Raw genomic sequence first — 26,460 nt, forward strand, 5'->3', positions numbered from 1 at the left:
GCATTCAGTCAAAAGTAAACCATTCAGGATTGCCAAAAGTATAGCCACCCCGAGGCAGAGCCTCTTTGAAGCTGCTCCAACCTGAACAAAAACCTGAACCTAAGCAAAATGAAATTAAATACATACTAGAATTCTCTGTAACTACCTGTGTTATTAGATGCACTTTGTCCAACAGGTTCCATATTGACGTAAATTTCCTCCATCGCTTCAGACTCTGTGCTGGTTTTTGACACTGATTATAAAATCCACTGCAATCATGAAACAAAGTGAAAAACTGTGGGAAAGAGGTGAGATGCCTGGTGTTCAACATAAAAACGTATTTTAGAGATAGCAACCAAGTAAAGAATTTCATGAGTGTGGAATCAGTATTTTCTTAAATATCTTACACAATATAAAATTCTTTAAGGTTTCAATAGTTTTCTAAGTTCATATTTGCTGATTCGATTCTGTATCATTGAATATTTATTTCTCCTTTTTCTTTGTTTTCCTTCAGCTCGGCTAATTCTACTTTTAATAATAAAGACATTACACTTTTCTTTGGGTGACAAAATATTTGACTTTTACATTCAGAGCTGCTTTGAAAAGGTGAGCAATTTTTAACCATTGGTTAAGTAATGTGTTCCATAGATTTTTTATTTATTTTTTACAATTTATTTCCTTCATTTAACCAGGTCAACCCAGTGGAGACCTAGATATTATTTTCAAGAGGGACCTGGGCAGAAATCTGCAACAGTCTAGATACAGTTTGTTCATCATTATGTAGCTTCTGTTCAATACAGTATATCCCCTTTATCCAGCGGTCAGATTTGATTGATTGTGCTCACAAACCTATATTAAGAAATTATAAATTACTTATTGAGAGGTATTTGCACACAGTTGTGTGCATAAAATAAATTAATCTACCTTACTGTAAAAGTAGGAAATATATGTTTACATAATACACTTCTCATTTCTTTTGTATCTTATACTATTTCTTATCAAAATATAAACAATTTACACAAAAGTATGACGATAATAATAACAGCGGGAATAATAATAATAATAGCAAATGTCAAATTTTTATTTTTTGCAGTATGTATATAATCATAAAGTTGTTGTAATGTTGGGAAATTCAATAAACTTAGGAAGAGTTTTCCAAAGGAAGAGTTGTTGTAATTTTGCCAAATGAACACAAGGTGGCAGTGTTTTCTAGACAATCCAACAAATGGGAGCCCACAGTTTTCAGTGTAATGACACAAGTTGTCCATGAATGTTGAACCAAATTTGACAACCAGCTAGTTCTGTCTTGACTTTTTAAATATTTCAAATAATCTAGCAAAAAATAAAGTAAATTAATTGTAAACTAATAATTTGGTTACTTAGCTTATGTGGTAATAATCCAAACAAATGAAGGATTTCACAAAACAATTTTACTTTGGAAAACTTTTAACATTGTGACATTACAAGAGCAAACAGTTTTTTAACCTAATATGGGACCTAAAAGTTTAGTGTGTTTAATTGAAAATGCCACTGGAAATTTAGTGACCGGTAATTTATTTACTTTTTTTAAATTTGGTTTTGGATGATTTGGAGAAAGGAACTCTCTCCCTTTTTTTTTTTTTTTTTGGCATTTTAAGGCAGGTATTTGTGCATTTTCATAGCAAATAAACCTTTTATGGCACTTTAGTTTTAAATTAGGAAAACAGTGACAAAAAGTAACTAATGAATTTATCTGCTGGAAAGTGAACATTTTCTTTAAATCATAATGCAGTTTAAGCCAAAGCCGCTAAAATTCTCTCTTGAACTCCTTTAATATAATACAGTGTCTGTGGAAGACTGAATACAATATCAACATTATTTTAAAAGTTGAACAGGACCGTGTCCCAGCAACAGCATCCCTATTTGCCTGCAGATTTGCATGTCATCTTTACATGTGGGCTTGGTTCAGGTGATCTAGTTTGTTGTCATGTTAAAAACAGAGTATTTAGTGCGAAAAAGTAGTGCTGGTGCTATTCAAATAGATTAAACACTTGTTCAAAGCTGAATGAAAAATGTTCTAATTGTAATATTTTTAGTGAATAGAACATTTATTATAGTCTGAAGCATGTTAACTAAAATTTCAGGTGTCTTGAGAAAGTCTTCTAAGCTCTTTCTTGTTTTATATTTTTAATTGGGGAAGAAAAACAATAAATGAAAGGATCCATGAATCCATTGCCATTATCATGAACCCATGTGAGAATTGCGCCTTCTGGCATATCTTTGTCATTTATGTATGACAAAGTGAAAATTAAATATTGCAAAAGGACAGAAAATTTGGTGAGACTTTATGAAACCAGCATTTATAGATGCAGTCAAAAATGTAAACATGTTCAAGAATATCACATTACTTTTCAATTTTACTTCGCTTAGTTAAACTATTTTTTTCCATGGTGGAAAATAATGATTTTAAACGAGATCTGGAGGCATGCCACTCAATTGATATTTGGAGCAAGTCTCATGCTTTCCATATAGAGTTTAGCTTTGCTAACCCTGGTAATATACAAACACTTGGCCGAGAAAAGAAAGAGTACCACAAAAGCCTTACAACTGATACTAGGTTTCTGATGCTTAGTCTTCAGTCTGTCAAAAACCACTGCTGTGCCTTCACCTGGGCACAACAAGTGAGCAAAATATTAACATAATTTCCCTAGATGAGTTTGTCAAAGTTTTCTCTAAAAACAACAAGCATTTTGTCATATACTATTAAAAACAAACGTCAAAGATAAAAGATACAGGTCCATGTCTGAATCTATCGACTCAAATGTAGAGGGATCTAGACGGATTAAATTTATACAGTGTTTGACTAAACATCCAATCCACTAAAAGTGCTTCACACTAGAGTGACACACATATTTTACACACCAATAAACTTAACCAGTAGACGAGGGGCTAAGTGATACGTTGACATTAGTCACATTGAAAATTTAATCAGACCCACAACTTTCAGACTGCAAGACATCCATTCCACCCACTGAGCACCAGTAGACACTGATTTAGTTATAAATCAAATAAGTATCAGCTCATTTTGTGTTTTGGAGTTTTAAGCGAAACTCCAGAAAGCAACTCGTGCAAGTCAAATGGCAAATGAATGGAAGCAACTGTAGTGTGTATGCAAATGTTGTACAGTCCCAAAATATTTCAGAAAGATTAGCATATTTCCAAAACTTAAAGCTTAGAGTTTGCATCCACATTTCCTCAATGTTCAGAATGAGTCAGGAAAGACCATACCTTACACAACCAGCTATCTATCCACACACCTCCAAGCAATAGCTGGATTTTGGATAACTAAGATTTGGACCACAGTCTGCAGATTCATCAGGTAAAACTTTATTTGATTATTAAAGTCCAATGTATTTTTAATACATAAATTTTCTTATTATTAAGTATTTTGTATTGCAAGACACAAAGCTATTTCCATACACAGCAAACAATAATATATTGCAGCACAGGTTTGACTGCCCTCATTAGTGCTCAAGACCTTATTGAATGCCATCACTAATAAATGACAGCAACAATGCATGTTTAGAACTATCACCTAATAAAAGTGTTGGGATATTTATGAATAAAAATGTATTATATGATCAAACCGCTTTTACATAATATAGAGAGGTAGCAATTATTTCAAATACTGCTAAAATTTTAGATTGAATGAACTCAGCAAAGATATATTTCACCTTTGAAATGTTGACAAATGCATTAATTTGGAAGAACTTTTATAATTTATGCAGGGAATTTTTTTGAAAGCATTATCTTACCAGTGATCTCCTGGAAAAAAGGAAACTTGACAGTCACACAAGGAATTTTATTAGTTTGGTCTCACAACTTTATCCTTTAGGTATAACAAAGTGAAAATTAAATATTCCATGTCTTGTATTACTTGTATCAATTCAGGTGTTGCATACCAGGAAACTTTAGAGCTGACTGAGTTTTTCTGGTCACACAAAACTTCAGGACAAGATGACAGAAACTCCCCTAAAACAATGGAAGAGTGGTCTCTTTGACTGCTTTGAAGATGTCAGTACTTGTAAGATTCATTCTCTCGTCTCTTTTAAATTAAATGAGTCTTCCAGTCATCTTGTATCATTTTATTGCTAGGAATCACTATGTTTATATGTTCCCCAGGTTGCTATGGCTTCTGGTGCTTCCCTTTCCTTGCCTGCACTGTTTCAAGAAGATTTGGAGAGAACCCCTGTCTGCCTTTATGTGACATCCTGACTTATTCTGCAGTTCTTCTGGGTGGGATTTTTGTCCTAATCTTCAGTTTTGCACCTTTTTTCATCATCCCGATTTTTATAGTTCTACTGGGTGGGATTTCTTTGACTACGCCTCGTGTGGCATTGGCTTTGAGGGCTTCCATTCGTCTCAAACGGGGCTTACAGGTATGATATATTTTAGACTCACCAGTCCTTATTTTGAGAAGCAATGATTTAATGTGTTTTAATGTGTTTGCTTTAAGGGTTCCCTCTATACCGACCTGGTTGCTTCCTGTTGCTGTGTCTGGTGCTCCTGGTGTCAGATGCATCGTGAACTAAAGGATGATACTCCTCTCGTTGTTGTGGTGCAGCAGCCCAGATGCCACAATCTCCAACTGTGCTCAATGTGCAGGCTAATCCTGTCATGATGGTTAATCAAAACTCTGCTCCACTTCCTGTTGGTTATCAAAACCCCGGTCAAGGCCCTGTTGGGTTTCAAAACTCTCCTCAAAATCCTGGTGGGTTTCAAAATCCTGGTGGGTTTCAAAACTCTCCTCAAAATCCTGGTGGGTTTCAAAATCCTCCTCAAAATCCTGGTGGGTTTCAAAATCCTCCTCAAAATCCTGGTGGGTTTCAAAATCCTCCTCAAAATCCTGGTGGATTTCAAAATCCTCCTCAAAATCCTGGTGGGTTTCAAAATCCTCCTCAAAATCTTGGTGGGTTTCAAAACTCTCCTCAAAATCCTGGTGGGTTTCAAAACTCTCCTCAAAATCCTGGTGGGTTTCAAAACCCTCCTCAAAATCCTGTTGGGTTTCAAAATCCTCCTCAATATCCTGGCGGTTTTCAAAATCCTCCTCAAAATCCTGGTGGGTTTCAAAATCCTCCTCAAAATCCTGGTGGGTTTCAAAATCCTCCTCCATATCTGTTTTCAAAATCTTTCTTAAACTACTGATGGCTTTGAAAATCTTCCTGAAAATCTTGCTGGGTTTCAAAATCCTCAAACCCCAGATGGATTTTAAAATCCTTCCCCTGCTGGTTTGAATTCCTAACAAAAAATGAAAATATTTGCAAACATTTACGTTCATCAGATCAGTTGTAATCATGTAATTGTGTGTAATTTTAACTTTATTTAATAAATTCACAGTCAATGCTTCAAATAATTGTGATGAGTTAAACATGTATGGAGTTGAGTTTCTATGTATAACTTTCTTATAAACATTGTATAACTGTTTGATCAATTTGAAATAAAATTCATAAGTCCAATAAACAAAATCAATGTACTGAATCTCATTGTTTCTACTTGACTCAGGAAAGCAGTTTTATGCACCTCATTAAAATTTAGCAGATTACTTAAAACATTTTTATTATTAAAAACTGTAAATTTCCTTTAATTACAACATTGTACTATAATGATCTTTGAGCTGGCCCTTGCCTGACCCCTCAAATGCCCTATCTATTTTAGTAGTCTGTTGATATGAAACTCATAGAGTAGATTATCTACCGCCGCTCTTAGATAATCTAACACAGCAGTTTGCAGGTTATGTTTCTTTTCTGGAATTCAAACACATACAAACTGTAGCTCACAAAAATTTCTATTTCAATTGAAAATCCTCTTTAGAATACTGTTTAAGTGTAGAAATGTTGATGTCGGAAGAGAGGAGAAAACAAAAAAATCTGTCACTGCACTCGACGTATTTACTGTATGGCTAGCTCGCTGTCTCTTACTCTGCATAACTGGAGTCACAAGACCAATGTCTGGGATCATGAGCGCCCCCTGCCATGAGGCAAGAAAACTTCCTGCCTCACCTCAAATCTCTTTTCTGCTGTTTATTATCTCTTCTGACCACACAAAAGATGTTACACTCAAAGTTGGTGACAAAAAACACTGTACATTATATAAATGAGCTAAATTATAGAAAACCAGTTCATATGTTCAATTTTTTAAACCATTGTATGGTGACGTGCAGACAGGAGGAACATGCTCTCGTAAAATGGCAGCCAGTGCAGTTGGCGAGAGGTTGCGCAATGTCCTATAGTCTCGCCTCTATGTTAGTGACGACAGTACAGAAGATTAGCTTCATTGAAACTTGATCATAGAAGCAGAGGCAATGAACAGAGCATGCTATTGTCACCCTTCTTGATTCATATCATTACCATTCGCATAATGGTAAATGTAATAAATGTGCAATAGCACCCTTCTTGGATTATTCATCTGCATTTCATACAATCCAAGTGGATATCTCAGAAAAAAAAATGATGGAAAAGGAAATAAATTAAATTTAGACTCATAGATAATCTGCCTTTTTCATAGAAAGAGAAACCTAATTGAACCATCTGCTGTCAACCAAAGCTGGGACTTCCTGGGACTGTATTTTCAGCTTCTTGGTTAATGTTTTCCAAAGATGAAAACATCTTCATAAAATGTTTATGAAGGCATAAACATTTTATGCCTTTTGTCAATAAAAAGTCATAAAAGTCTATCTTTTCTTGAGTTTCTCTTGAAATATATATTTTTTCACTGTTTGACTTTGAAATATTTAATTGCATGCAGACTTAGATTGAAGGGTTGATCACAGGTTCTGCAGCACGTTTTGTGAGTCACCAAACAAAGGAAACTTATTCCTGAACTGCACATTCACTGATGTCTATGGAGGTGCAAGGACCGTTTTCCACAAGAGCAGGTAAATATTACAGGATGCATGCCTGGCTAAACTCTTGTACACATTCTTCTAAATGTATAGATGTAAAAAAATATATCTTTACTAGACAGGAACAGTGAAATACTTGCTAGATAAATTTATTATAGTTATTCCTAATGTATTATTTTGGATTTATACTGTAACTTTGTATTTCAAATTGTTAAATGATTTAGTTTATTGTAGCTCTGCGTCTGTCAGAAGGTCAAGAGTAACAATTAAATAGTAGTAGAACATATGAAAGGTTAGACATTAAGTTTAATTTTAGCTTATATAAAGAGATATCTGTGTATTTCAAAATAATCTCCAACATGTATCTGACTTTTGATTATCATCTCTGCTTTCTGTTGCTATTAATTAAACAAAAATAAGTTATAGTGATACAAAATGAAGATGTTAAAGTATAAATTTCTTAAACTGATTAGCTTGGAGCCCATTTAATTTTAAAATCACTTTGACTTCTTTGAGCAATGTTTACTATTTAAGAGAGAAGACCAATGGTTTCCAGTTTCTGGTGTGTTATTTTCACTTCATTCTGTTGCTGAGCATTAAATTTTATTCTCTGTTGCTTTGTTTGATTAGCTTGCTTTACACACAGATATCAGATTCTTCTGATTTTAAATGTTGATCTTTCAACCTATGTGTTTTACCATGTTACAAAATGAGCTTCTTAAATTTCAATTGTAGAAACTGGTTGCTTTTGGATCGTTGCAGTGAAATTTTAAACAGGCAACAGGATCTGTGTGAGGAGTGTGCATTGTAATTTGTTTCTAAAGTTGACAAATACCTACTTAGAGATGAAAACATCAAAAAGTCATCTCATCTGTTTCAAGATTCCTCTTTTAAGTCTTTAATCCCTAGTTGTTAATTAGTGCATGTTCAGCAAACTTGTTGAGCTATCTTGTTGCATAAGATTAGCCATACTAATTGACAATAAACAGAAAAGAAAAGGGAACGAAATTCCTGATGGACTTCTTTGCTCACAGTTTAATAAATCATGAAGTCTCATCAGCAGTAAGTCCATCGTTTTCTTAATTAATGTTCTGAGGTTGAATTTATTCTTGTTGGACTTGGAGTTCCCCTTGGTGAAAATGTTTAGTAGGTGAAAATTTAATTTAGCAAATTTAGTATGCCGCATGAACTAATCAGTACATTATTGCAAGAAAATGAAAACTTTGCAAAATAATGCAAAAGTATTGCAAGGTATCGTAATACTTTTGCGAGGTACCACAAAAGAAAAAAATAATCCTCCATGTCCTCCAGGGGGCTCCGCTGTGAGTGATGCATAAAAAACATGTATTGAGATATATTTATTAGGGGTTTAACAAAACGTATAAATAGATTGTGGCAATTTATTTCAGACATCAATCTGTCATTATTACATTACAAATTAACAGTGGAGCAGATTTGACAATGTCTTTGCCTCAAACAATAATCAGCTTAAATAGGACAGGTAGCATGATGTACCACAGGAGACACAATGGATTTCCATAACAACAGAAATGCTATCAACTTTGATTCCTGCTGCATAGTCATCTTTGTCCCAAAATAAATTGTACATTTTTAGATATTGTGTTAGTGTGTTGCTTTGCAGAAAACCTTTGGGCTGATTCAGGTTTTTCTCGTCACAGGATTATAGTTCGGAGTTTGTAGACGGACTTCAGGACAGGATGGCAGGAACATCCCTGAAAAATTGGAAAACTGGTCTCTTTGACTGCTTTGAAGATGTCAATACTTGTAAGAGTGACGCTTTTATTTTTGTTGAAATTATTTAAATTAGCCCTCGAGTCACTTAAGACTATTTCATCACTATGTTTGTTTATTCCCCAGGTTGCTATGGCTTCTGGTGCTGCCCTTGCCTTGCCTGCACTGTTTCAGGAAGATTTGGAGAGAACTACTGTTTGCCTTTATGTGACATTCTGACTCCTTCTTTATGTGTAGCATGTGGGGTCCCTATGTTTGCCCCCCCCTGCGGCATTGTCTATGAGGGCTTCCATTCGTAACAAACGTGGAATAGCGGTATGACATATTTTACACTCACCTAAACTAATTTTGATGTAAAAATGCACAGTTATGAAAAGTTTTTATGTGCTTGCTTTCAGGGTTCCCTCTGCAGGGACATATTCGCTTCCTGTTTCTGTGCCTGGTGCTCTTGGTGTCAGATGCATCGCGAGCTAAAGGGGCAAACTCCTGTTGTTGTTGTGATGCAGCAGCCCCAGACACAACCTGGTCTAACTGTGGTCAACATGCAGACTCATCCTGGCATGATGGTCAATCCAAACTCTGCTCCACATCCTGGTGGTTTTCAAAATCCTGCTCCAGGCCCTGCTTGGTTTCAAAGCTCTCCTCAATATACAGGAAGGTTTCAAAATCCTCCTCCTGCTGGTTTTAATTCCTAGCAAAATTTGAGTTCCTCAGATCACCCTTAATATCGGTGTACATTAGGATTATTTACTTTATCCAAAAAAGTCAGTTCACCCTCAATACCTCAATGAAAATGAAGAGTTTTGAGTTTGACTGCGAGTTCATGTTATTATTAACATTATTATAAACATTGTACAACTATCTCGTCAATTTGAAATAAAAAAAACATAACTCAATAACAAAAACAATGTAAGTGACTGGACCTTATTATTTGTTTCTAATTGACTCTGTAATGCAGCCTTATACACCTCACAAAAAATGACCAGATCAGTTAACTTTTTTCTTGATGTAGGCTAAACACATTTTCTCTAATTACAATATACAAAATCAATAACAAATACATTTATTTGTTTCTATCCATCCATCCATTATCTTCCTCCCCTTGGGCCAGCTTCTCTGGGGGAAACTTGGAGAAGTGAGCATGGTATAGCTCAGAAACATCGTCCATGCAGTATGATTGGGTTTCGTCTGGGTCTCCAACCAGTGGGACATGCATGGACCGGAACATCTCACATTGAACCCCTACCATGACTGAGCATCAGACACCCTGCAGAGAAAGCTAATTTCAGCCTCTCTAGTCCATGACCTTGTTCTCTCTTTCACCATGTTGAACCCCATTGTACAGTCACCAAGATCAATAAGTATGTCTACTCCTCTACGGTGCCTTTGATCAGGGTGAAAGAGTGCTCTGTTTCACAGACAAGAGGCAGCAGCAGAATTAGATAATCACTTTAACCTTTAGTGGCATGGACTGAATTTATGTAGTGTTTTACTAGTCCAAATTTGCCCAATCTCACACACATATTTTATACACCCATACACAGATCAGTAGGCACAGGCACATGTGACAATGAAAATGTAATCAAACCCACCACTTTCAGATTGCACCACCCAATAAGCCACAGTAGACACTGCTTTCAGTCACACGTCAACTAAAACTATAGCAAAGGAATCTGATTTGTGTTTTGAGATTTTAAAGCGAAAGTTAAGATTACAAATCCTGTAAGTGAAAAGGCAAATGAACTGCAGTATCTGGATTGCGTATGCAAATGTTGTACAATTCCTCAGGCATATGGAGGACAGATTAGCATATGTCCACCATGTGCTTGAGGGACTGTGCAACATTAGAGTTTGGTATGGTCAGGGAATACTACACCTATACAACCAGTACTCTGTCAACTCGCCACCAAGTGATAGCAAGATTTTGGATAACGAAGATTTGGACCACAGTCTGTTGGTTTTTCAGGTAAACTTTTGCTTGGTTATTGGAAAGTTTGATATAGTTTTAAAACATAAAAACTGCTTTCTTATTAATTGGATTTCAGGATTACAAGAGAGAAAGCTGTTTCCATAATCAGAAATAATTACTGTTAAGCAGTTTTACCTTTCCTCATTGGTGATGAAGAGATTCTTGAATGTTATCAGTAACGAAAGACAGGAATAATGGCAAGTTTAGAACAACTATGATGTAATCAAAAATGAAAATATTTACAAATTCAAATGTACTATATGATCAAACTGCTGTTACATATATATATATATATATATACATATATATATATATATATATAATATATATATATATATATAAAAATTCCCTTCTCACCCACCGCGGGTGGTTCTTATCCTCTGAGCTCGGGTCCTCTGCCAGAGGCCTGGGAGCTTGAGGGTTCTGCGCAGTATCTTGGCTGTGCCAAGGACTGCACATTTCTGGACTGAGATGTCTGATGTTGTTCCTGGGATCTGTTGTAGCCACTGCTCCAGTTTGGGGGTTACTGCCCCGAGGGCCCCGATGACCACAGGCACCACTGTGGTCCTCACCTTCCAGGCCCTCTCCAGTTCTTCCCTGAGGCCCTGGTATTTCTCCAGTTTCTCGTGCTCCTTTTTCCTGATGTTGCAATCACTTGGTATTGCTACATCAACCACAACGGCTTTCCTCTGATGTTTATCCACTACGACAATGTCTGGTTGGGTCGCCATTACCATTTTGTCTGTCTGGATCTGGAAGTCCCACAGGATCTTAGCTCTGGCGTTCTCCACCACCTTTGGGGGTGTTTCCCACTTTGATCTCGGGGTTTCCAGTCCATATTCTGCACAGATGTTTCTGTACACTATGCCTGCCACTTGGTTATGTCGCTCCATGTACGCTTTCCCTGCCAGTATCTTGCACCCTGCTGTTATGTGCTGGACTGTCTCAGGGGCCTCCTTGCACAACCTACACCTTGGGTCTTGTCTGGTGTGGTAGATCTGGGCCTCTATTGCTCTGGTGTTTAGGGCCTGTTCCTGGGTGGCCAGGATGAGGGCCACTGTGCTGTCCTTGAGTCCAGCTTTTTCCAGCCATTGGTAGGATTTACTGATATCAGCCACTTGGGTTATTTGCTGGTGGTACATCCCATGTAGGGGCTTGTCCTCCCATGATGGTATCTCTGGCACCTCAACCTCCGTTCCCTGTTGTCTAAGACATTCACTGAGCACATTGTCTGTTGAGGCTTTGTCCCTGATGTATTTATGGATCTTAGTTGTTTCGTCCTGGACAGTGGTTCTCACACTCACTAGTCCTCTGCCTCCTTCCTTGCGGCTCGTGTACAGTCTCAGGGTGCTGGATTTGGGATGGAACCCTCCATGCATGGTTAGTAGCTTTCTAGTCTTAATATCTGTGGCTTTTATCTCCTCCTTTGGCCAGCTAATTATTCCAGCAGGGTATCTGATTACTGGCAGGGCATAGCTGTTTATCGCACGGATTTTGTTCTTGCCATTGAGCTGGCTTCTCAGGACTTGCCTTATTCGTTGGAGGTATTTAGCTGTGGCTCCTTTCCTTGTGGCCTCATCGAGGTTGCCATTTGCTTGTGGTATACCTAGGTACTTGTAACTGTCCTCTATGTCTGCTATTGTTCCTTGTGGGAGTGAGACTCCTTCTGTGCGGATCACCTTCCCCCTCTTGTGATCAGCCGACCACACTTCTCTAGTCCGAATGACATCCCAATGTCAGTGCTGTAGATCCTGGTGGTGTGGATCAGTGAGTCGATGTCTCGCTCACTCTTGGCATACAGCTTGATGTCATCCATGTAGAGGAGGTGACTGATGTTGGCCCCATTTTTTTTGAGTCGGTATCCGTAGCCAGTCTTGTTGATAATTTGGCTGAGGGGTTCAGGCCTATGCAGAACAGTAGCGGGGACAGAGCATCTCCTTGGTATATGCCACATTTGATGGACACTTGTGCAAGTGGTTTGCAGTTGGCTTCAAGGGTGGTTTTCCACAGCTTCATCGAGTTTGCAATGAAGGCTCTCAGAATCCTGTTGATGTTATACATCTCTAGGCATTCAATGATCCAAGTATGCGGCATTGAGTCATAAGCTTTCTTGTAATCAATCCAAGCCATGCACAGGTTGGTGTGTCGGGTTTTGCAGTCTCGGGCAACTGTGCGGTCTACGAGGAGTTGGTGTTTGGCTCCTCTGGTATTTACACCGATACCCTTCTGTGCCATGCTCATGTGTTTATCCATGTGTTTGCTTATCTTGGCCGCTATGATGCCTGACATGAGCTTCCAGGTTGTGGAGAGGCAGGTTATTGGTCGGTAGTTGGGTGGGACTGGACCCTTTGATGGATCCTTCTGGATTAGGATTTCCGCCCTTCAGTTAACCATTCAGGGTGAGTCCCACTTTGTAGCAGCTGGTTCATTTGGGCTGCCAGTCGCTCATGGAGAGCAGTGAGTTTCTTTAGCCAGTAGGCATGGATCATGTCAGGCCCTGGTGCTGTCCAATTTTTCATGCCTGAGAGTCTTTCTTGAACATCTGTCACAGTGATGGTTACCGGGGCTTGCTCAGGGAGGTTGCTGTGGTCCTCTCGTAGAGAGATCAGCCACTGTGCATTGCTGTTGTGGGACGCCTCCCTTTCCCATATGCCTTTCCAGGATTGTTCAGTCTCCAGCCTTGGTGGGTCTGCTCTGTTGTTATTACCCTGCCATTGAGAGTACACCTTAGCTGGTTGAGTGGAGAAGAGCCGGTTAATCCTTCTGGATTCATTCTCCCTTGTGTCTCTTTAGGCGGCTGGCCAAGGCTTGGAGCCTCTGTTTGGCAGTCTCGAGTGCTTCAGGTATGGGCATCTGGCTGTACTTTCTGGGTACTGGTCTTTTCATTGTACCCTTGTGGAGCTCTGACAGTTGGCTCACTTCCCTCCTTGTTACCTTGATTTTAGCCTCTAACCGTCTTTTCCATGGTGGGTATTGGGTCTCATGGTTGCTCTTATAGCCAAGTATCTCAAGGATCACTGATGCTGAGTTGTAGATCAGCTCATTGGTTTCTGTTATGGTGTTGGTAGGGATCGTTCTCAATGCTGCATTCACATTCTCAATGAGACTTTCTGATGAGTACTTCACTCAGCCGTTGTAATTGGCGCCGAGGAGGCCTGGTTGTCATTCGGGTCATGATTCTCTTTCTCAGGTCAGCAGCTGTCTGGGGGCCGTGTATCCCCTCACTGGGTGGGGACTTGTAATTAAGTCCCCACAGTTCTGACATCCGGGTTCCTCCCTTTTGCCGTAGCATTTGTGTTGTATCTCGTCAATCTCAAGTTGTGATAGCAGTTGCCGTTTGCGGATGTTGGAACACTGAGCTACTAGTTGTTTAGCGCTTAGTGTTGACTGGGGATGTCGAAGTAACCATTCCTTCCCCAGACTTTGCATGTAACCCCTCTGACTAGGGTTACTTGAGTAGTAGCATTCCAACAGATCCACATTTTCATCTCTCGCCCATTTCCGTCTTGTTCCAGTAGCCCATTTGTCATCAAGGTGCTCTGGTTCCCCAACACCTGACGCAGACCTTGTTTGGCCGGGCGACGTCTGAGCCGGCATGTTACAACTTAGTATCTCTCATGGTATGAGGTAGGCAGTAGCTTGAAGGGTCTTGCCTAAGGACCCAGACTGGATTCGAATCCTGCCTTCTCGGGTGATATACTGATGCCTTATGTATTGAGCTATCCAGTCAGCTATATATATATATTATATATATATATATATATATATATATATATATATATATATATATATATATATATATATATATATACATAAATTTACATATATATATATATATATATATATATATATATATATATATATATATATATATATACTTTGCCAATCATTCCAGGGCAATTGTCAGCAACTGATCAATCAGCGTTCCAAGTGCTGTTATTGACAGTATCTAACAGAAAACATGCTACAGTCAGAGAAATTTTGAGGAAAATAATAGATAATCATGGTCCAAGTTGTCAGTGGGTAAAATGCCATCCCCACAGCCGTCACCCAGCCCATACAGAGGGCTATTACAGAATTTTCTGACCTGTCATCTTTGCCTCCGTATTGGTTTATAAGGCAAAAGTGACTCAAAAAATGTCTAGGGTAACCATTGACGTCTGCCTTTGGTTTGCCTTTATAACAGTGTGGTTGTCGGAGGACTGCTCTATTTCCGCAAGGGAGTGAAGCCAGCGTTGTGTCAATTTTGACCATGTTTCAGAGAATCACTCATTTGCAAGTGATTCAAATGAATGACATCAAGTGCAATACAAAGACTCAGTCACTGATTCAATAATCCTTCTTAAAAGGATATGCAAAAAAATATATACTAAATAAATTCAGTCATGATATATTACATCCTTGAGCAACATGAAATATTAACAAGCATCAATACTTGAGAATGTACCTCACCAAATACTTTATTACACTTACCTGAGTACTTTCATGGATGGATGCTTCTTACTATTACTTGAGAAAGAATATGTTGAAGTAGTGCTACTCTTCCTTTAATACAGTGTTTCCATCTCTGATTAAATGTCAGTTAAAAATTAAAACGTTAAACTGCTTAATCTCCTCAATACAGTGAGGATTTAAACTCTAGGTTACATCATCTGATGGCAGACCAACCCCTGACTGACTGGGATAGTGATCTCTGCGACTGCTGCGAGGATGCACAGACTTGTAAGAGTCCATCTTTGTTTCTTATGCATCAACAGAAGGGCTTAATGCTTATAATATCCTATGATTTCTGTGTGTTGACATGTGTTTCAGGTTGCTATGGTTTCTGGTGCGGGCCATGCCTTGCCTGCACCGTTTCAGGCAGATTTGGAGAGAACCGTTGCCTCCCCTTATGTGATATGTGTGCTGATAAAATGATCTCTCCAGCAGCTCTGTCTCTGAGAGTCGCCATGAGACACAAATATGGTATAAAGGTTGGTAAGATGATATGTGAATGACATACATGCCCGACAACAATAAAACTGACTCACTGTGATTTTTTGTAGGGTTCCATTTGCAATGACATGGCTGCGTCCTGCTGCTGCCCAATGTGTGTCTGGTGTCAGCTGTACCGTGAGCTAAAATATCGCAAAAAGTCCCCCAACATCATCAACATCCAGGTGCAATCTCCTGTCAACATGCAGCCTTACCCAATGATGGCAGTTACTGCTCAGCCTGTTCTTAACAAATAAGCAGGAATATCCAGGCTTCCTTTCAATTTTTATCATCACAATATTTAACATTATCACCAACATTGCGAGATATTTGAATTTTATGTATCCTGCTAGGACTGAACATATAGGTTCAGTAAGATCTAGAGTCCCTAAACTGGCTCCCTGTAGAGAATAGGCTTTAAAATACTTCTAGACCTCTCGGGTCTTCTGTTCATTGTCTGCTCTGCATCTCCAGAACTGGAACCAAACATGGAGAAGCAGCATTTGGCTTCTATGCACCACAAATCTGGAATAAACTTTCAGAAAAGTACAAAATAGCTGAAACAATGAGTTTCTTCAAATCTAGACCAAAAACCCACTTGTTTAGAATTGCTTTTGAAACATCATAATATGAAACAATCAACATCCTCATACATAATGATGGCACTTGACAAAATGCAACTCTTCAATTGCTGACGTGTGTTCTCTGACTTTTTAGTTTTGTGTTTTTATGATGTAAAGCACCTTCAACTACCTTATTTCTAAAACGTTCCATACAAATAAACTTGATTGACTTGATTGATTGTCCAGTTCTTGAGTTATTTGTGCATCTGGACTAACAACAAGTAGTTCATGAGTTTATCTGACATTCTTACACAAGGTCAAATACCTATAAGGGCCAGAAAGTTGTAAGTTGAGAAACTAAACCTTTTATTGCATTTTATAATTATAAATTAGGAAAACAGTGAGAAAAAGCAACCATTGATTTTATCTGCTGGAAAGTAATTTTTTTTTTAAACACAATTCAGTTTAAGCCAAAGCCACTAAAATTCTCTCTTGAACTCCTTTTGTATAACATAGACCCTGTGGCAGAGTGAAAGCAGTATCCACATTATAATATAGGTTGCACTTTTAAACATGCATCCAGCAACAGTATCCCTATTTGCCTGCAGATTTGCATGTTAGCTTTACATATTGGCTTGGCTCAGGTGATCTAGTTTGTTGTCACATTAAAAACAGAGTATTTAGTATGAAAAAGAAGTGCTAGTAGTTTTCAAATAAATTATGCACTTGTTCAAAGTTGGATAAAGAAATGTTCTAAATTGATTATTTTTAGTTAATAGAACATTTATTTCAGTCTGAAGCATGTTAACTAAAAATTCAGATGTCTTGACAAAGTCTCCTAATCTCTTCCTTGCTTTATATGAGGTGTAGCATAATAATGTGTATTAAAATACATTTTTAACTTGGGAAAAAAACGGTAAATGAAAGAATCATTAATGCATTCATCCACCCATAACCATGCACGCATGTGAGATTTGTTTTGAGAGCATTATCTGAGTGATCTCCCAGAAAAAAGGAAACTTGACAGTTGTTGGGTCTAAAATCCAAACATTTCATTTAACATTAAAAAGAACACCAGAGAGACAGTTGAAGTTTTAAATGCAACAGAATTGAACGGAGAACCATTGCCAAGAGACAACCCTTTATTTCCATCTCCAGACTACTTCGAATGTGCTCTCCTGTTATTGCACATTTATTCCATTTAGGCATCACCTAGGATACAAATCATTTGCATAGAAGGAGTGGCAAACAGTGAACACAGCTGTCACAAGTCTTTGTCCTGAGGTGTAGTTCTCAGGATCCTGTCTTTGCATCTCCGAAGTTGTAAAAACACAATTCTCGTAATCCTTCAGGTCGTAAACGAATGACCCTTTCTTCCTGCTAGGCATTAGCTCTTGGCCCCAAAGTGGTGGGCATCTGTTTGTCCATTAGTCTTTGAGGTGCTTTTATCAGAGCAGCTGTGGCTTCAGGCATTCTGCTTCTCAATTCGGCAAGCTTCCTGCTCCTCCAACAAAAAACAGATCCTGGGGGCAAATAAAGGTCTCCCAGCTTTTAAATATTTTTATAGATTATTAATTCAAGCCTATCAAGAGTCACACAATAAATTTCTTTAGTTTGGTCCTTTTGGCACAACTTTATCCTTTAGGTATACCAAAGTGAAAATTAAATATTGCAAAAGGGCAGAAAATTTGGTGAAACTTAATAAAACCAGCATTTACAGATGCAGTCAGAGTTTTACATATGTGCAAAGTTCAAGAATATCACATTACTTTCCGGTGTTCATTAGTTAAACTACTTTTTTTAGGAGGTGGAAGAATTATAAAATTCATATTTGTTCAAACTGTGTGTATATAGGTTTTGACTTTAACTAAAACATGTTGATGCCGGTAAATAGGAACAAACCAGTTTGTGATTATTTCTTCACAGTTTCTCAATCATGGAAGCTAAATTTTTGCTTGGTAGTTAAAGTGTTTTAGGTCTGATCTTTCTGGGTCTTTAAACATGAAGTTTGTATGTTTTCCAATGTGTCCACCCACAGTCCAAAAACATGATTCTTATTCTAACAGTGCAAGTTTAACTGGTTACTCTGTCGTAAGTCTGAGTGAGTGCAGCATGACTGATTATTGTATGTGCCTCTTTGCTTTCCATGGGATGGACTGGCAGTCTTCTGGAGGTAGCCTGCCTCCAGGTTATACCAAAATTTATTAATAAAAAGTTGAATGAATGGAAAAACTATGGTAAAATGTGCACAATCAATAGAAATAAACACAGTTTTTTGGTAATTATATTATACACCAGAGCTAATCAATTCAGGAGTCAGTATTGTATTATAACAAAAGATTCAGTAGAAGATATATCACATTAAACTGAGAAATTTTGTGTTTTAGCAAGATCTCAAAATAAGTTTCTCTGACAGATTATGACTTCTTTAAAATGCTTCAAGGAGATCCATTCAACTCTCCCTCTCTCTGTGTTTCTTCTAGTTGACACCCAAATATCCCACCAGGTGTTGCTGTTTTACCATTAAGACCTCTCGCATTTAAGTGAGAAAATATTTTGGTTTTGATATAAAACTTGTCATAAATCACTGTCCAAGTTTTATTTACATAGCTACAAATGTTCTCCCTTAAAGAAAAACTGCTCTGAAAATTATTTCTTAGCTCTACAATTTAAACATTCTGTAGATTATGTATCAAAACTTATTAAAAAGAGTAATGGAGACTTGAAAGGCGTAACACAACAGATATAATCACAACATGGTCTAAAACTTGTGCATTTTCTGTGTCAAGTCACTTTTGAAATTTAAATTAAATGTAAACAATTTTTATTCTGAAAGTAATCACAGTATCATGCAAGGGATATGAAGCAAATAACAAGGCACAGCTCCCAGCCTTCTGACACACCGACCACACTTTTATTAGTTCTCTCGTTTTATCTTGACAAAGTCTGCAGACAAAGAGTAATGATAGACATTCAGTACTAATGACCTCATTATGTCAGATATGTGAAGATGCAGGTTTGGCAGTTTTCTGTGCCCTGTTTTGTGCAGCTGCTCAGGATAATGATCATGAAACCTTGTATGAGTCATGAAGTTTAGTTGCTGCAGATAATTCAAGTTCAATTACACTATTGTTATAACTCTGTATGAACACAGTACACAACCACCTATTTGGTAGGTTAGCATTTTCTGCCTTGTAAGTAAATATGGCATTTATTGCAATAAATGCCATTTACTGGCATTTATTCTGATTTATTCCAATAAATGCCATTTACTGGCATTTATTCCAATAAATCGCACCACTACCCTATTTGTTCTCAATTTAGCAGCACCTCCTTGTTTAAGCTGAAAAGTTTAAATGTATGATGCAAGAATGTTGTGAAAAAACTGTTTGTTTTTTCTAAATGTTACGGTGCTGCTTACACCTGTTCCTTCTGTTTTAAGTTTCATTTAAGTAAACGACTTCATGGTAAATGAAACTAAAAATTTCCATTCCCCAGAACAATACATTGATAGTCTAGGTTAAGCTTTTGCAGGAAATGAGCCTTTGTTCCTGTAAATGTGCAAAATATGAAAGGTGTTGCTCTGAAACAAATATAACAAACAGTGGATAAAGGCTTATCCATATACACTCTATATCCAAAGTGATACTTATAGCAGTATTTTAAAAGTCTACAACATTGAAGTTTTTACCTCAAGGTGGTTTTTAAACCAATCCAACCCACAATCTTGAAGCAGTTTTGACTGTGGCTTCATAGTCAGCTACATGTCAAAATCTGATTAGTTCCATTAAAATATGGCTAAAATATTTTTGCTATTTGCTTCAAACTGGAGCTTCATATCTGGTGATTTTGTGAAACAACTCAAAAGTCAATATTTTATTGTTTGTCTTGGCTTAGATTGGCTTAGATCGAAGCTTTAGACAAGTAGCAAATTGTTTGGAACTGGTGATTATCATTCATTGTTAGCTCAATCAGCTAATATAAAAAGCTTAACCTAGTGTGTGTCTAAGTTTCATAACACAATCAAAAGGAGAATGTTTGTTTCAGAATCAAATTACAAAAAGGATTGTTTGCACGTATAATACATAAGTCACCAAACAGTAAAACTCAAGCTTCATCGACACAAAGATAACAAAATGCAACAGCAATTTGATGCAGATGAACAGCAGCAGCATCAAAGTGAAATCAGTTAAGATGCTGATTGTGAAGATTCAGTCAGGCTCAAGAGGAAGAAGCAGTATTTTTACAGCTGATATGATTGATGCATCACAGGTTTTGCAGCATTTTTTGTGAGCACCCAGGTAAAACAAAACTTACAGTCATCCACACACTTGCTGACATCTACGGAGGTGCAAGGAAGATCTCTCACAAAGCAGGTAAAAAGTTTTACTTATGTACAGTTTAGTCAAAGTTTTATGCATACATTCCTAACTGAAGATATATAAACATATTTACATTTACTTGAAAGTGAAGACAAAATACTTTAGTTTCTCTCATTGAATTGTTCTAGATTTATAACTTATAACTTAAATTGTTCAAGTATTTACTTTTCTTTTAAGTTACTGTGTCTGTCAGAAGGTCTAAAGTCAATAATAAGTCAGAAACTATCATCAAATCATCATAGCTTAAAAAATATTCAGAAAGCATTATGTTTTTAAAAAGAAGTTAGTGAAAAAACATAATTAGATGGACAATGCCTGCAGCAGCGAATTATATTTTTTTACTTTTACTGAAGTGAAAATGTTAATGTAGTACTTTTTACTTTTAGTGTATTTTTGTCTGTGTGTATAAACGTTTACTTAGTTTCTGAGTATTTTCTCCACCACTGTTACTCCTCAGGTTTAGTCACGTTTTACTAGTCACAAATTGGTTTTTAGGTATGCAAAAATCAGGAAGCAGCTCATTTTGTAAACAGTCCTCTGTAAGTTTTGGATTCCTTCCTGTTGTGAGTGTTCAGCAAACCTGTTGAGCCATCTTGTTCTAAATTTAGCTGTGATTAATTAAAATAAGGGCAAAAGGAATGAATTCATGAAGGACACAAATTTCACTTTCAATAAGTCTATTTTTTTTAATTGCCTTTGTTCTTGGCGCACTTGAAATTTTTCTAAATAATTGATGGAAACATTCAGTAAGGGAAGTCTAGACTTGTTAGTGATATGTGCAAAACACATAGACTTGGCTTACTTCTACCTATCCATCTGTTTCCAAAAATGCACATGCTTTTTAGTTCATTATATTACAGTGTGTCGTTTTGCCAAAAACTCATTTATTTTCTGAACACAGGGTCGTAGTTGAGTTTGTGGCTGAACTTCAAGATAGGATGGCAGAACCTGCCCTCAGAGAGTGGAAGATGGTCTCTTTGACTGCTGTAGATTGCAGCACTTGTAAGAATCATTCTTTTTCTTTTTATTTCTTAAATTTAAAAACAATATACCTTATAATTACGTAAGACCTTTTCACTGCTCTGTATCTGTCTGCCTCTGTGTTTTTCAGGTTGCTATGGCTTCTGGTGCTGGCCTTGCCTTGCCTGCACCGTTTCAGGAATGTTTAAAGAGAACTCCTGTCTGCCTTTATGTGACATTCTGACTCCTGCTGCATGTGTAGCCTGTGGGATTCCTTTAATTGTCCCCCCTGCGGCAATCTCTCTGAGGGCTTCCATTCGGAACAAATATCATATAAAGGTATGACATATTTTACAATCATCTGGACTCATTTTGAAGTAGTACATCACTTCATGAAAACTTTCAATGTGTTTGCTTTCAGGGTTCCCTCTGTAAAGACATGGCAATTTCCTGTTTCTGTGTCTGGTGCTCCTGGTGTCAGATGCATCGTGAGCTAAAGAATGGAGCTCCTGTCACTGTGGTGCAGCAGCCCCCACAACAGCACACTACTGTGGTCAACGTGCAGGCTAATCCTGTCATGATGGTTAATCAAAACGCTTCTCCACCTCCTGTTGGTTTTCAAAACCCTGCTCAAAACCAGAATATGTTTCAAAACCCTCCCCAATATCCTGGTGGTTATCAAAACCCTCCCCAATATTCCACATAGACCCAAAACCCTGTTAAAAGTCCTAATGCTTATAACTCCTAACAACGTCTGAACAAAACTTGTGAAAAATGTGAGTTTCTCTGATCATTCATGATCATGTTGTTGTGAAATGGGATTTTTTTATTCTATCCAAAATATCAATTAACTGCCAATACTTCCAAAAAAAGTGTTGATTTTTAGTTGTTTGAGTTCAGATGTGTATTTACTTTATTATAAACATGACTACCCTATGACTTTCAAATGGAAAATGTCAAATTGATTTATACACAATGTCAATAACAAAAAATAAAAAGAGTGACTTAACTTTATTGTTTGACTCTAATTAATGATGTCGTAAATAACTCAATAAAATTATCAATGTAATTTATATAAGTATAACTTTTATATAAGTATAACTTATATAAAAATTTGAATTTTTATATAAGCAGCAGAAAATGGAAATTAACTTTCCCATTACACATGAGATCAATACAAAGTCTACGTTTACCTTTTCCTCTAATTGGTATGTGTTTATGCATTGGGGGTAATAAAATAAATCCCCAATAGGGTCAGGACAAGGAGTCGAAATAATACTTTTAATCGAGACAAACCAGTGAAATATAAAAGACAGCTAATCGCTGTACTTTCAAATCAGCTAATAAATAATTAATTTTTATTTGAATGGTTCCAATTTTTACATCTGGCAAAGAGATCATTTAATAGGTGAAGAACTCACATCTTAACCTGAGACAGATCATTAAAGTGTTTTAACTATTTTAACAATTAATACAAGTGTAAATATGAGAAAGGAGTTGCTCTGAAATAAACTTAACAAGCAATGGAAGAAGGCAAACACTGTGTATCCTAAAACTTAATAAAAGGTTTAAAATTCTCAGTAAATCTGTTTTTCCTTCCAAGTGCTTTCTGAACTAAGAAAAGAGAAACATATTTGCTTTCATTGTCAACTGACTATAACTCCATAGTGAGCTCCATGTCAAAATCTGATTAATTCAATGAAAATATGGCTAAAATATTTTTGCTATTTGCTTCAAACTAATGCTTCATATCTGGTGATTTTGTGAAACAACTCAAAAGTCAATATTTTATTGTTTGTCTTGGCTTAGATTGGCTTGGGCTGTCGAAGCTTTAGACAAGTAGCATATTGTTTGGAACTGGTGATTATCATTCATTGTTAGCTCAATCAGCTAATATAAAGCAGAGCTTAACCTAGTGTGTGTCTAAGTTCTCATAACACAATCAAAAGGAGAATGTTTGTTTCAGAATCAAATTACAAAAAGGATTGTTTGCACGTATAATACATAAGTCACCAAACAGTAAAACTCAAGCTTCATCGACACAAAGATAACAAAATGCAACAGCAATTTGATGCTGATGAACAGCAGCAGCATCAAAGTGAAATCAGTTAAGATGCTGATTGTGAAGATTCAGTCAGGCTCAAGAGGAAGAAGCAGTATTTTTACAGCTGATATGATTGATGCATCACAGGTTTTGCAGCATTTTTGTGAGCACCCAGGTAAAACAAAACTTACAGTCATCCACACACTTGCTGACATCTACGGAGGTGCAAGGAAGATCTCTCACAAAGCAGGTAAAAAGTTTTACTTATGTACAGTTTAGTCAAAGCTTTATACATACATTCCTAACTAAATACATCTAAACAAATTTACATTTACTTGAAACAGAAGACAAAAAAACTAAAATTCAATTAGAAAAAAAAAGTTTTTCTAATTGAATTGTTTTAGATTTATAACTTGTCTTTCAAATTGTTCAAGAATTTACTTTTCTTTTAAGTCACTGTGTCTGTGAGGTCTGTCAATAAAAAGTCAAATTTTCATCACATATTAATAATAATAATAATAAAGGTAATAATAATGATAATAATGATAGAGATCAGAGGTAAGATAAAATCACTTTTGTAGATAGCTTAAAAAATATTCAGAAAGCATTATGTTTTTAAAAAGAAGTTAGTGAAAAAACAATTAGATGGACAATGCCTGCAGCAGCGAATTATATTTTTTTACTTTTACTGAAGTGGAAATGTTAATGTGGTGCTTTTTACTTTTAGTGTATTTTTGTCTGTGTGTATAAACTTTTACTTTAGTTTCTGAGTATTTTCTCCACCACTGATTGTTACTCCTCAGGTTTACTAGTCACGTTTTACTAGTCGGCAAATTGGTTTTTAGGTATGCAAAAAATCAGGAAGCAGCTCATTTCGTAAACAGTCCTCTGTAAGTTTTGGATTCCTGTTTGCTGAGTGTATGTTCAGCAAACCTGTTGAGCCATCTTGTTCTAAATTTAGCTGTGATTAATTAAAATAAGGGCAAAAAGAATGAGCAGTCACTCATGAAGGAGTCAAATTTCACTTTCAATAAGTCTATTTTTTTTTAATTGCCTTTGTTCCTGGCGCACTTGAAATTTTTCTAAATAATTGATGAAAACATTCAGTAAGGGAAGTCTAGACTTGTTAGTGATATGTGCAAAACACAGACATATAATTACAAGAGTTATAACTGATAGGTATTAAGAAATTGCAACTTAAATTCTTCATAGATCTTTCAAGCTGACATGCATTATGAATTGTGAGGCACAGATTTGATCACAATATCTGTACCAGCAGTTTGCCAGACTGAAACAATAAGTAAAATAATGTATTACAGTTTTAGTGACACAGTGGGTTTCCATATATCAACCTGGCTTACTTCTACCTATCCATCTGTTTCCAAAAATGCCCATGCTTTTTAGTTCATTATATTACAGTGTGTCGTTTTGCCAAAAACTGACTCATTTATTTTCTGATCACACAGGGTCGTAGTTGAGTTTGTGGCTGAACTTCAAGATAGGATGGCAGAACCTGCCCTCAGAGAGTGGAAGACTGGTCTCTTTGACTGCTGTGTAGATTGCAGCACTTGTAAGAATCATTTCTTTTTCTTTTTTTTTTTCTTAAATTTAAAACAATATACCTTATAATTACGTAAGACCCTTTCACTGCTCTGTATCTGTCTGCCTCTGTGTTTTTCAGGTTGCTATGGCTTCTGGTGCTGGCCTTGCCTTGCCTGCACCGTTTCAGGAATGTTTAAAGAGAACTCCTGTCTGCCTTTATGTGACATTCTGACTCCTGCTGCATGTGTAGCCTGTGGGATTCCTTTAATTGTCCCCCTGCGGCAATCTCTCTGAGGGCTTCCATTCGGAACAAATATCATATAAAGGTATGACATATTTTACAATCATCTGGACTCATTTTGAAGTAGTACATCACTTCATGAAAACTTTCAATGTGTTTGCTTTCAGGGTTCCCTCTGTAAAGACATGGCAATTTCCTGTTTCTGTGTCTGGTGCTCCTGGTGTCAGATGCATCGTGAGCTAAAGAATGGAGCTCCTGTCACTGTGGTGCAGCAGCCCCCACAACAGCACACTACTGTGGTCAACGTGCAGGCTAATCCTGTCATGATGGTTAATCAAAACACTTCTCCACCTCCTGTTGGTTTTCAGAACCCTGCTCAAAACCAGAATATGTTTCAAAACAGTCCTCACAGCCCTCCTTGGTTTCAGAGCCCTCCTCCGAAACCTGGTTGTTATTAAAATCCCCCTCAAAGTCCTGTTGTGTATCAAAACCCTCCACAATGATCCACAGTCCAAAAACCCTGTTAAAAGTTCTAATGCTTATAACTCCTAACAACATCTGAACAAACTTGTGAAAAATGTAAGTTTCTCTGATCATTCATGATCATGTTGGTGTAAAATGGGATTCTTTATTCTATCCAAAATATCAATTAACTGCCAATACTTCCAAAAAAAGTGTTGATTTTTAGTTGTTTGAGTTCATATGTGTATTTACTTTATTATAAACAAGACTACTTCATGACTTTTAAATGGAAAATGTTGTCATACATATTGATTTATACACATCAATAACAAAAACATAAATAAAAACTGAGTGACTCGACCTTGTTTGAACTCTAATTAATGATGTCTTATATAACTCACTAAAAATGACCAAACTAATTACAATTTTTATATAAGTTACACCGAATGTCTTTGTTTATGTACAGGTACATCTACTTACAATATTTGAAAACAAGTTATTGAAAAAACAAGTGATTAATAAAAATATAAAATTCTAAAATGTGACAAAAAGTTTCTGTAAAGATGACCTTTAAATCTCATCGACTCAGACATTCAGAGATAGAGGCTCAGCAGTATTCAGTGTGCTCATGCCATGTCCAGAAATATGCTGAATGCAACAATAGGCATCCATCCATTTTCTGTTCACCCTTGTCCCTAACGGGGTCGGGAGA

At 36.8% G+C, this 26,460-nt stretch overlaps 3 protein-coding genes and 1 pseudogene across 3 annotated transcripts; all 4 read left to right on the forward strand.

Moving 5' to 3' along the window:
- Window positions 1–6,833: 6,833 nt before the first annotated feature.
- Window positions 6,834–9,468, forward strand: LOC129374069 (uncharacterized; annotated as a pseudogene).
- A 954-nt stretch (window positions 9,469–10,422) lies between these two features.
- Window positions 10,423–16,339, forward strand: LOC129374054 (cornifelin homolog). The gene is made up of 4 exons (XM_055052245.1): window positions 10,423–10,577; window positions 15,205–15,302; window positions 15,393–15,553; window positions 15,626–16,339. Exons 1-4 carry the CDS (start codon window positions 10,423–10,425, stop codon window positions 15,809–15,811), a joined length of 600 nt encoding a protein of 199 aa, XP_054908220.1. The 3' UTR covers window positions 15,812–16,339.
- Window positions 16,340–20,323: 3,984 nt separating this feature from the next.
- On the forward strand, window positions 20,324–22,425 carry LOC129374083 (uncharacterized). The gene is made up of 4 exons (XM_055052278.1): window positions 20,324–20,493; window positions 21,401–21,501; window positions 21,611–21,798; window positions 21,881–22,425. The coding sequence occupies exons 2-4, from the start codon at window positions 21,438–21,440 to the stop codon at window positions 22,163–22,165; spliced, it is 537 nt and encodes a 178-aa protein (XP_054908253.1). The 5' UTR covers window positions 20,324–20,493; window positions 21,401–21,437; the 3' UTR covers window positions 22,166–22,425.
- Window positions 22,426–23,718: 1,293 nt separating this feature from the next.
- Window positions 23,719–25,892, forward strand: LOC129374079 (uncharacterized). Its single transcript, XM_055052263.1, is given in 5 exon segments — window positions 23,719–23,753; window positions 24,970–25,073; window positions 25,185–25,313; window positions 25,316–25,371; window positions 25,454–25,892. Coding segments are annotated over 4 exon segments (543 nt in total). The 5' UTR covers window positions 23,719–23,753; window positions 24,970–25,006; the 3' UTR covers window positions 25,745–25,892.
- Window positions 25,893–26,460: the final 568 nt, after the last annotated feature.

Source organism: Poeciliopsis prolifica, unplaced genomic scaffold, assembly GCF_027474105.1.
Source record: "Poeciliopsis prolifica strain line A6 unplaced genomic scaffold, Auburn_PproV2 SCAFFOLD002, whole genome shotgun sequence".
Classification (NCBI taxonomy): domain Eukaryota; kingdom Metazoa; phylum Chordata; class Actinopteri; order Cyprinodontiformes; family Poeciliidae; genus Poeciliopsis; species Poeciliopsis prolifica.

Coding starts and splice junctions, on each gene's coding strand:
- LOC129374083 (XM_055052278.1), top strand. CDS start 21,438: ATGGCAGAACCTGCCCTCAGAGAGTGGAAGATGGTCTCTTTGACTGCT. Junction 21,502..21,610: donor TGCTGTAGATTGCAGCACTT/GTAAGAATCATT, acceptor TGTGTTTTTCAG/GTTGCTATGGCTTCTGGTGC. Junction 21,799..21,880: donor GGAACAAATATCATATAAAG/GTATGACATATT, acceptor GTTTGCTTTCAG/GGTTCCCTCTGTAAAGACAT.
- LOC129374054 (XM_055052245.1), top strand. CDS start 10,423: ATGTCCACCATGTGCTTGAGGGACTGTGCAACATTAGAGTTTGGTATG. Junction 10,578..15,204: donor ACAGTCTGTTGGTTTTTCAG/GTAAACTTTTGC, acceptor TCCTCAATACAG/TGAGGATTTAAACTCTAGGT. Junction 15,303..15,392: donor CTGCGAGGATGCACAGACTT/GTAAGAGTCCAT, acceptor CATGTGTTTCAG/GTTGCTATGGTTTCTGGTGC.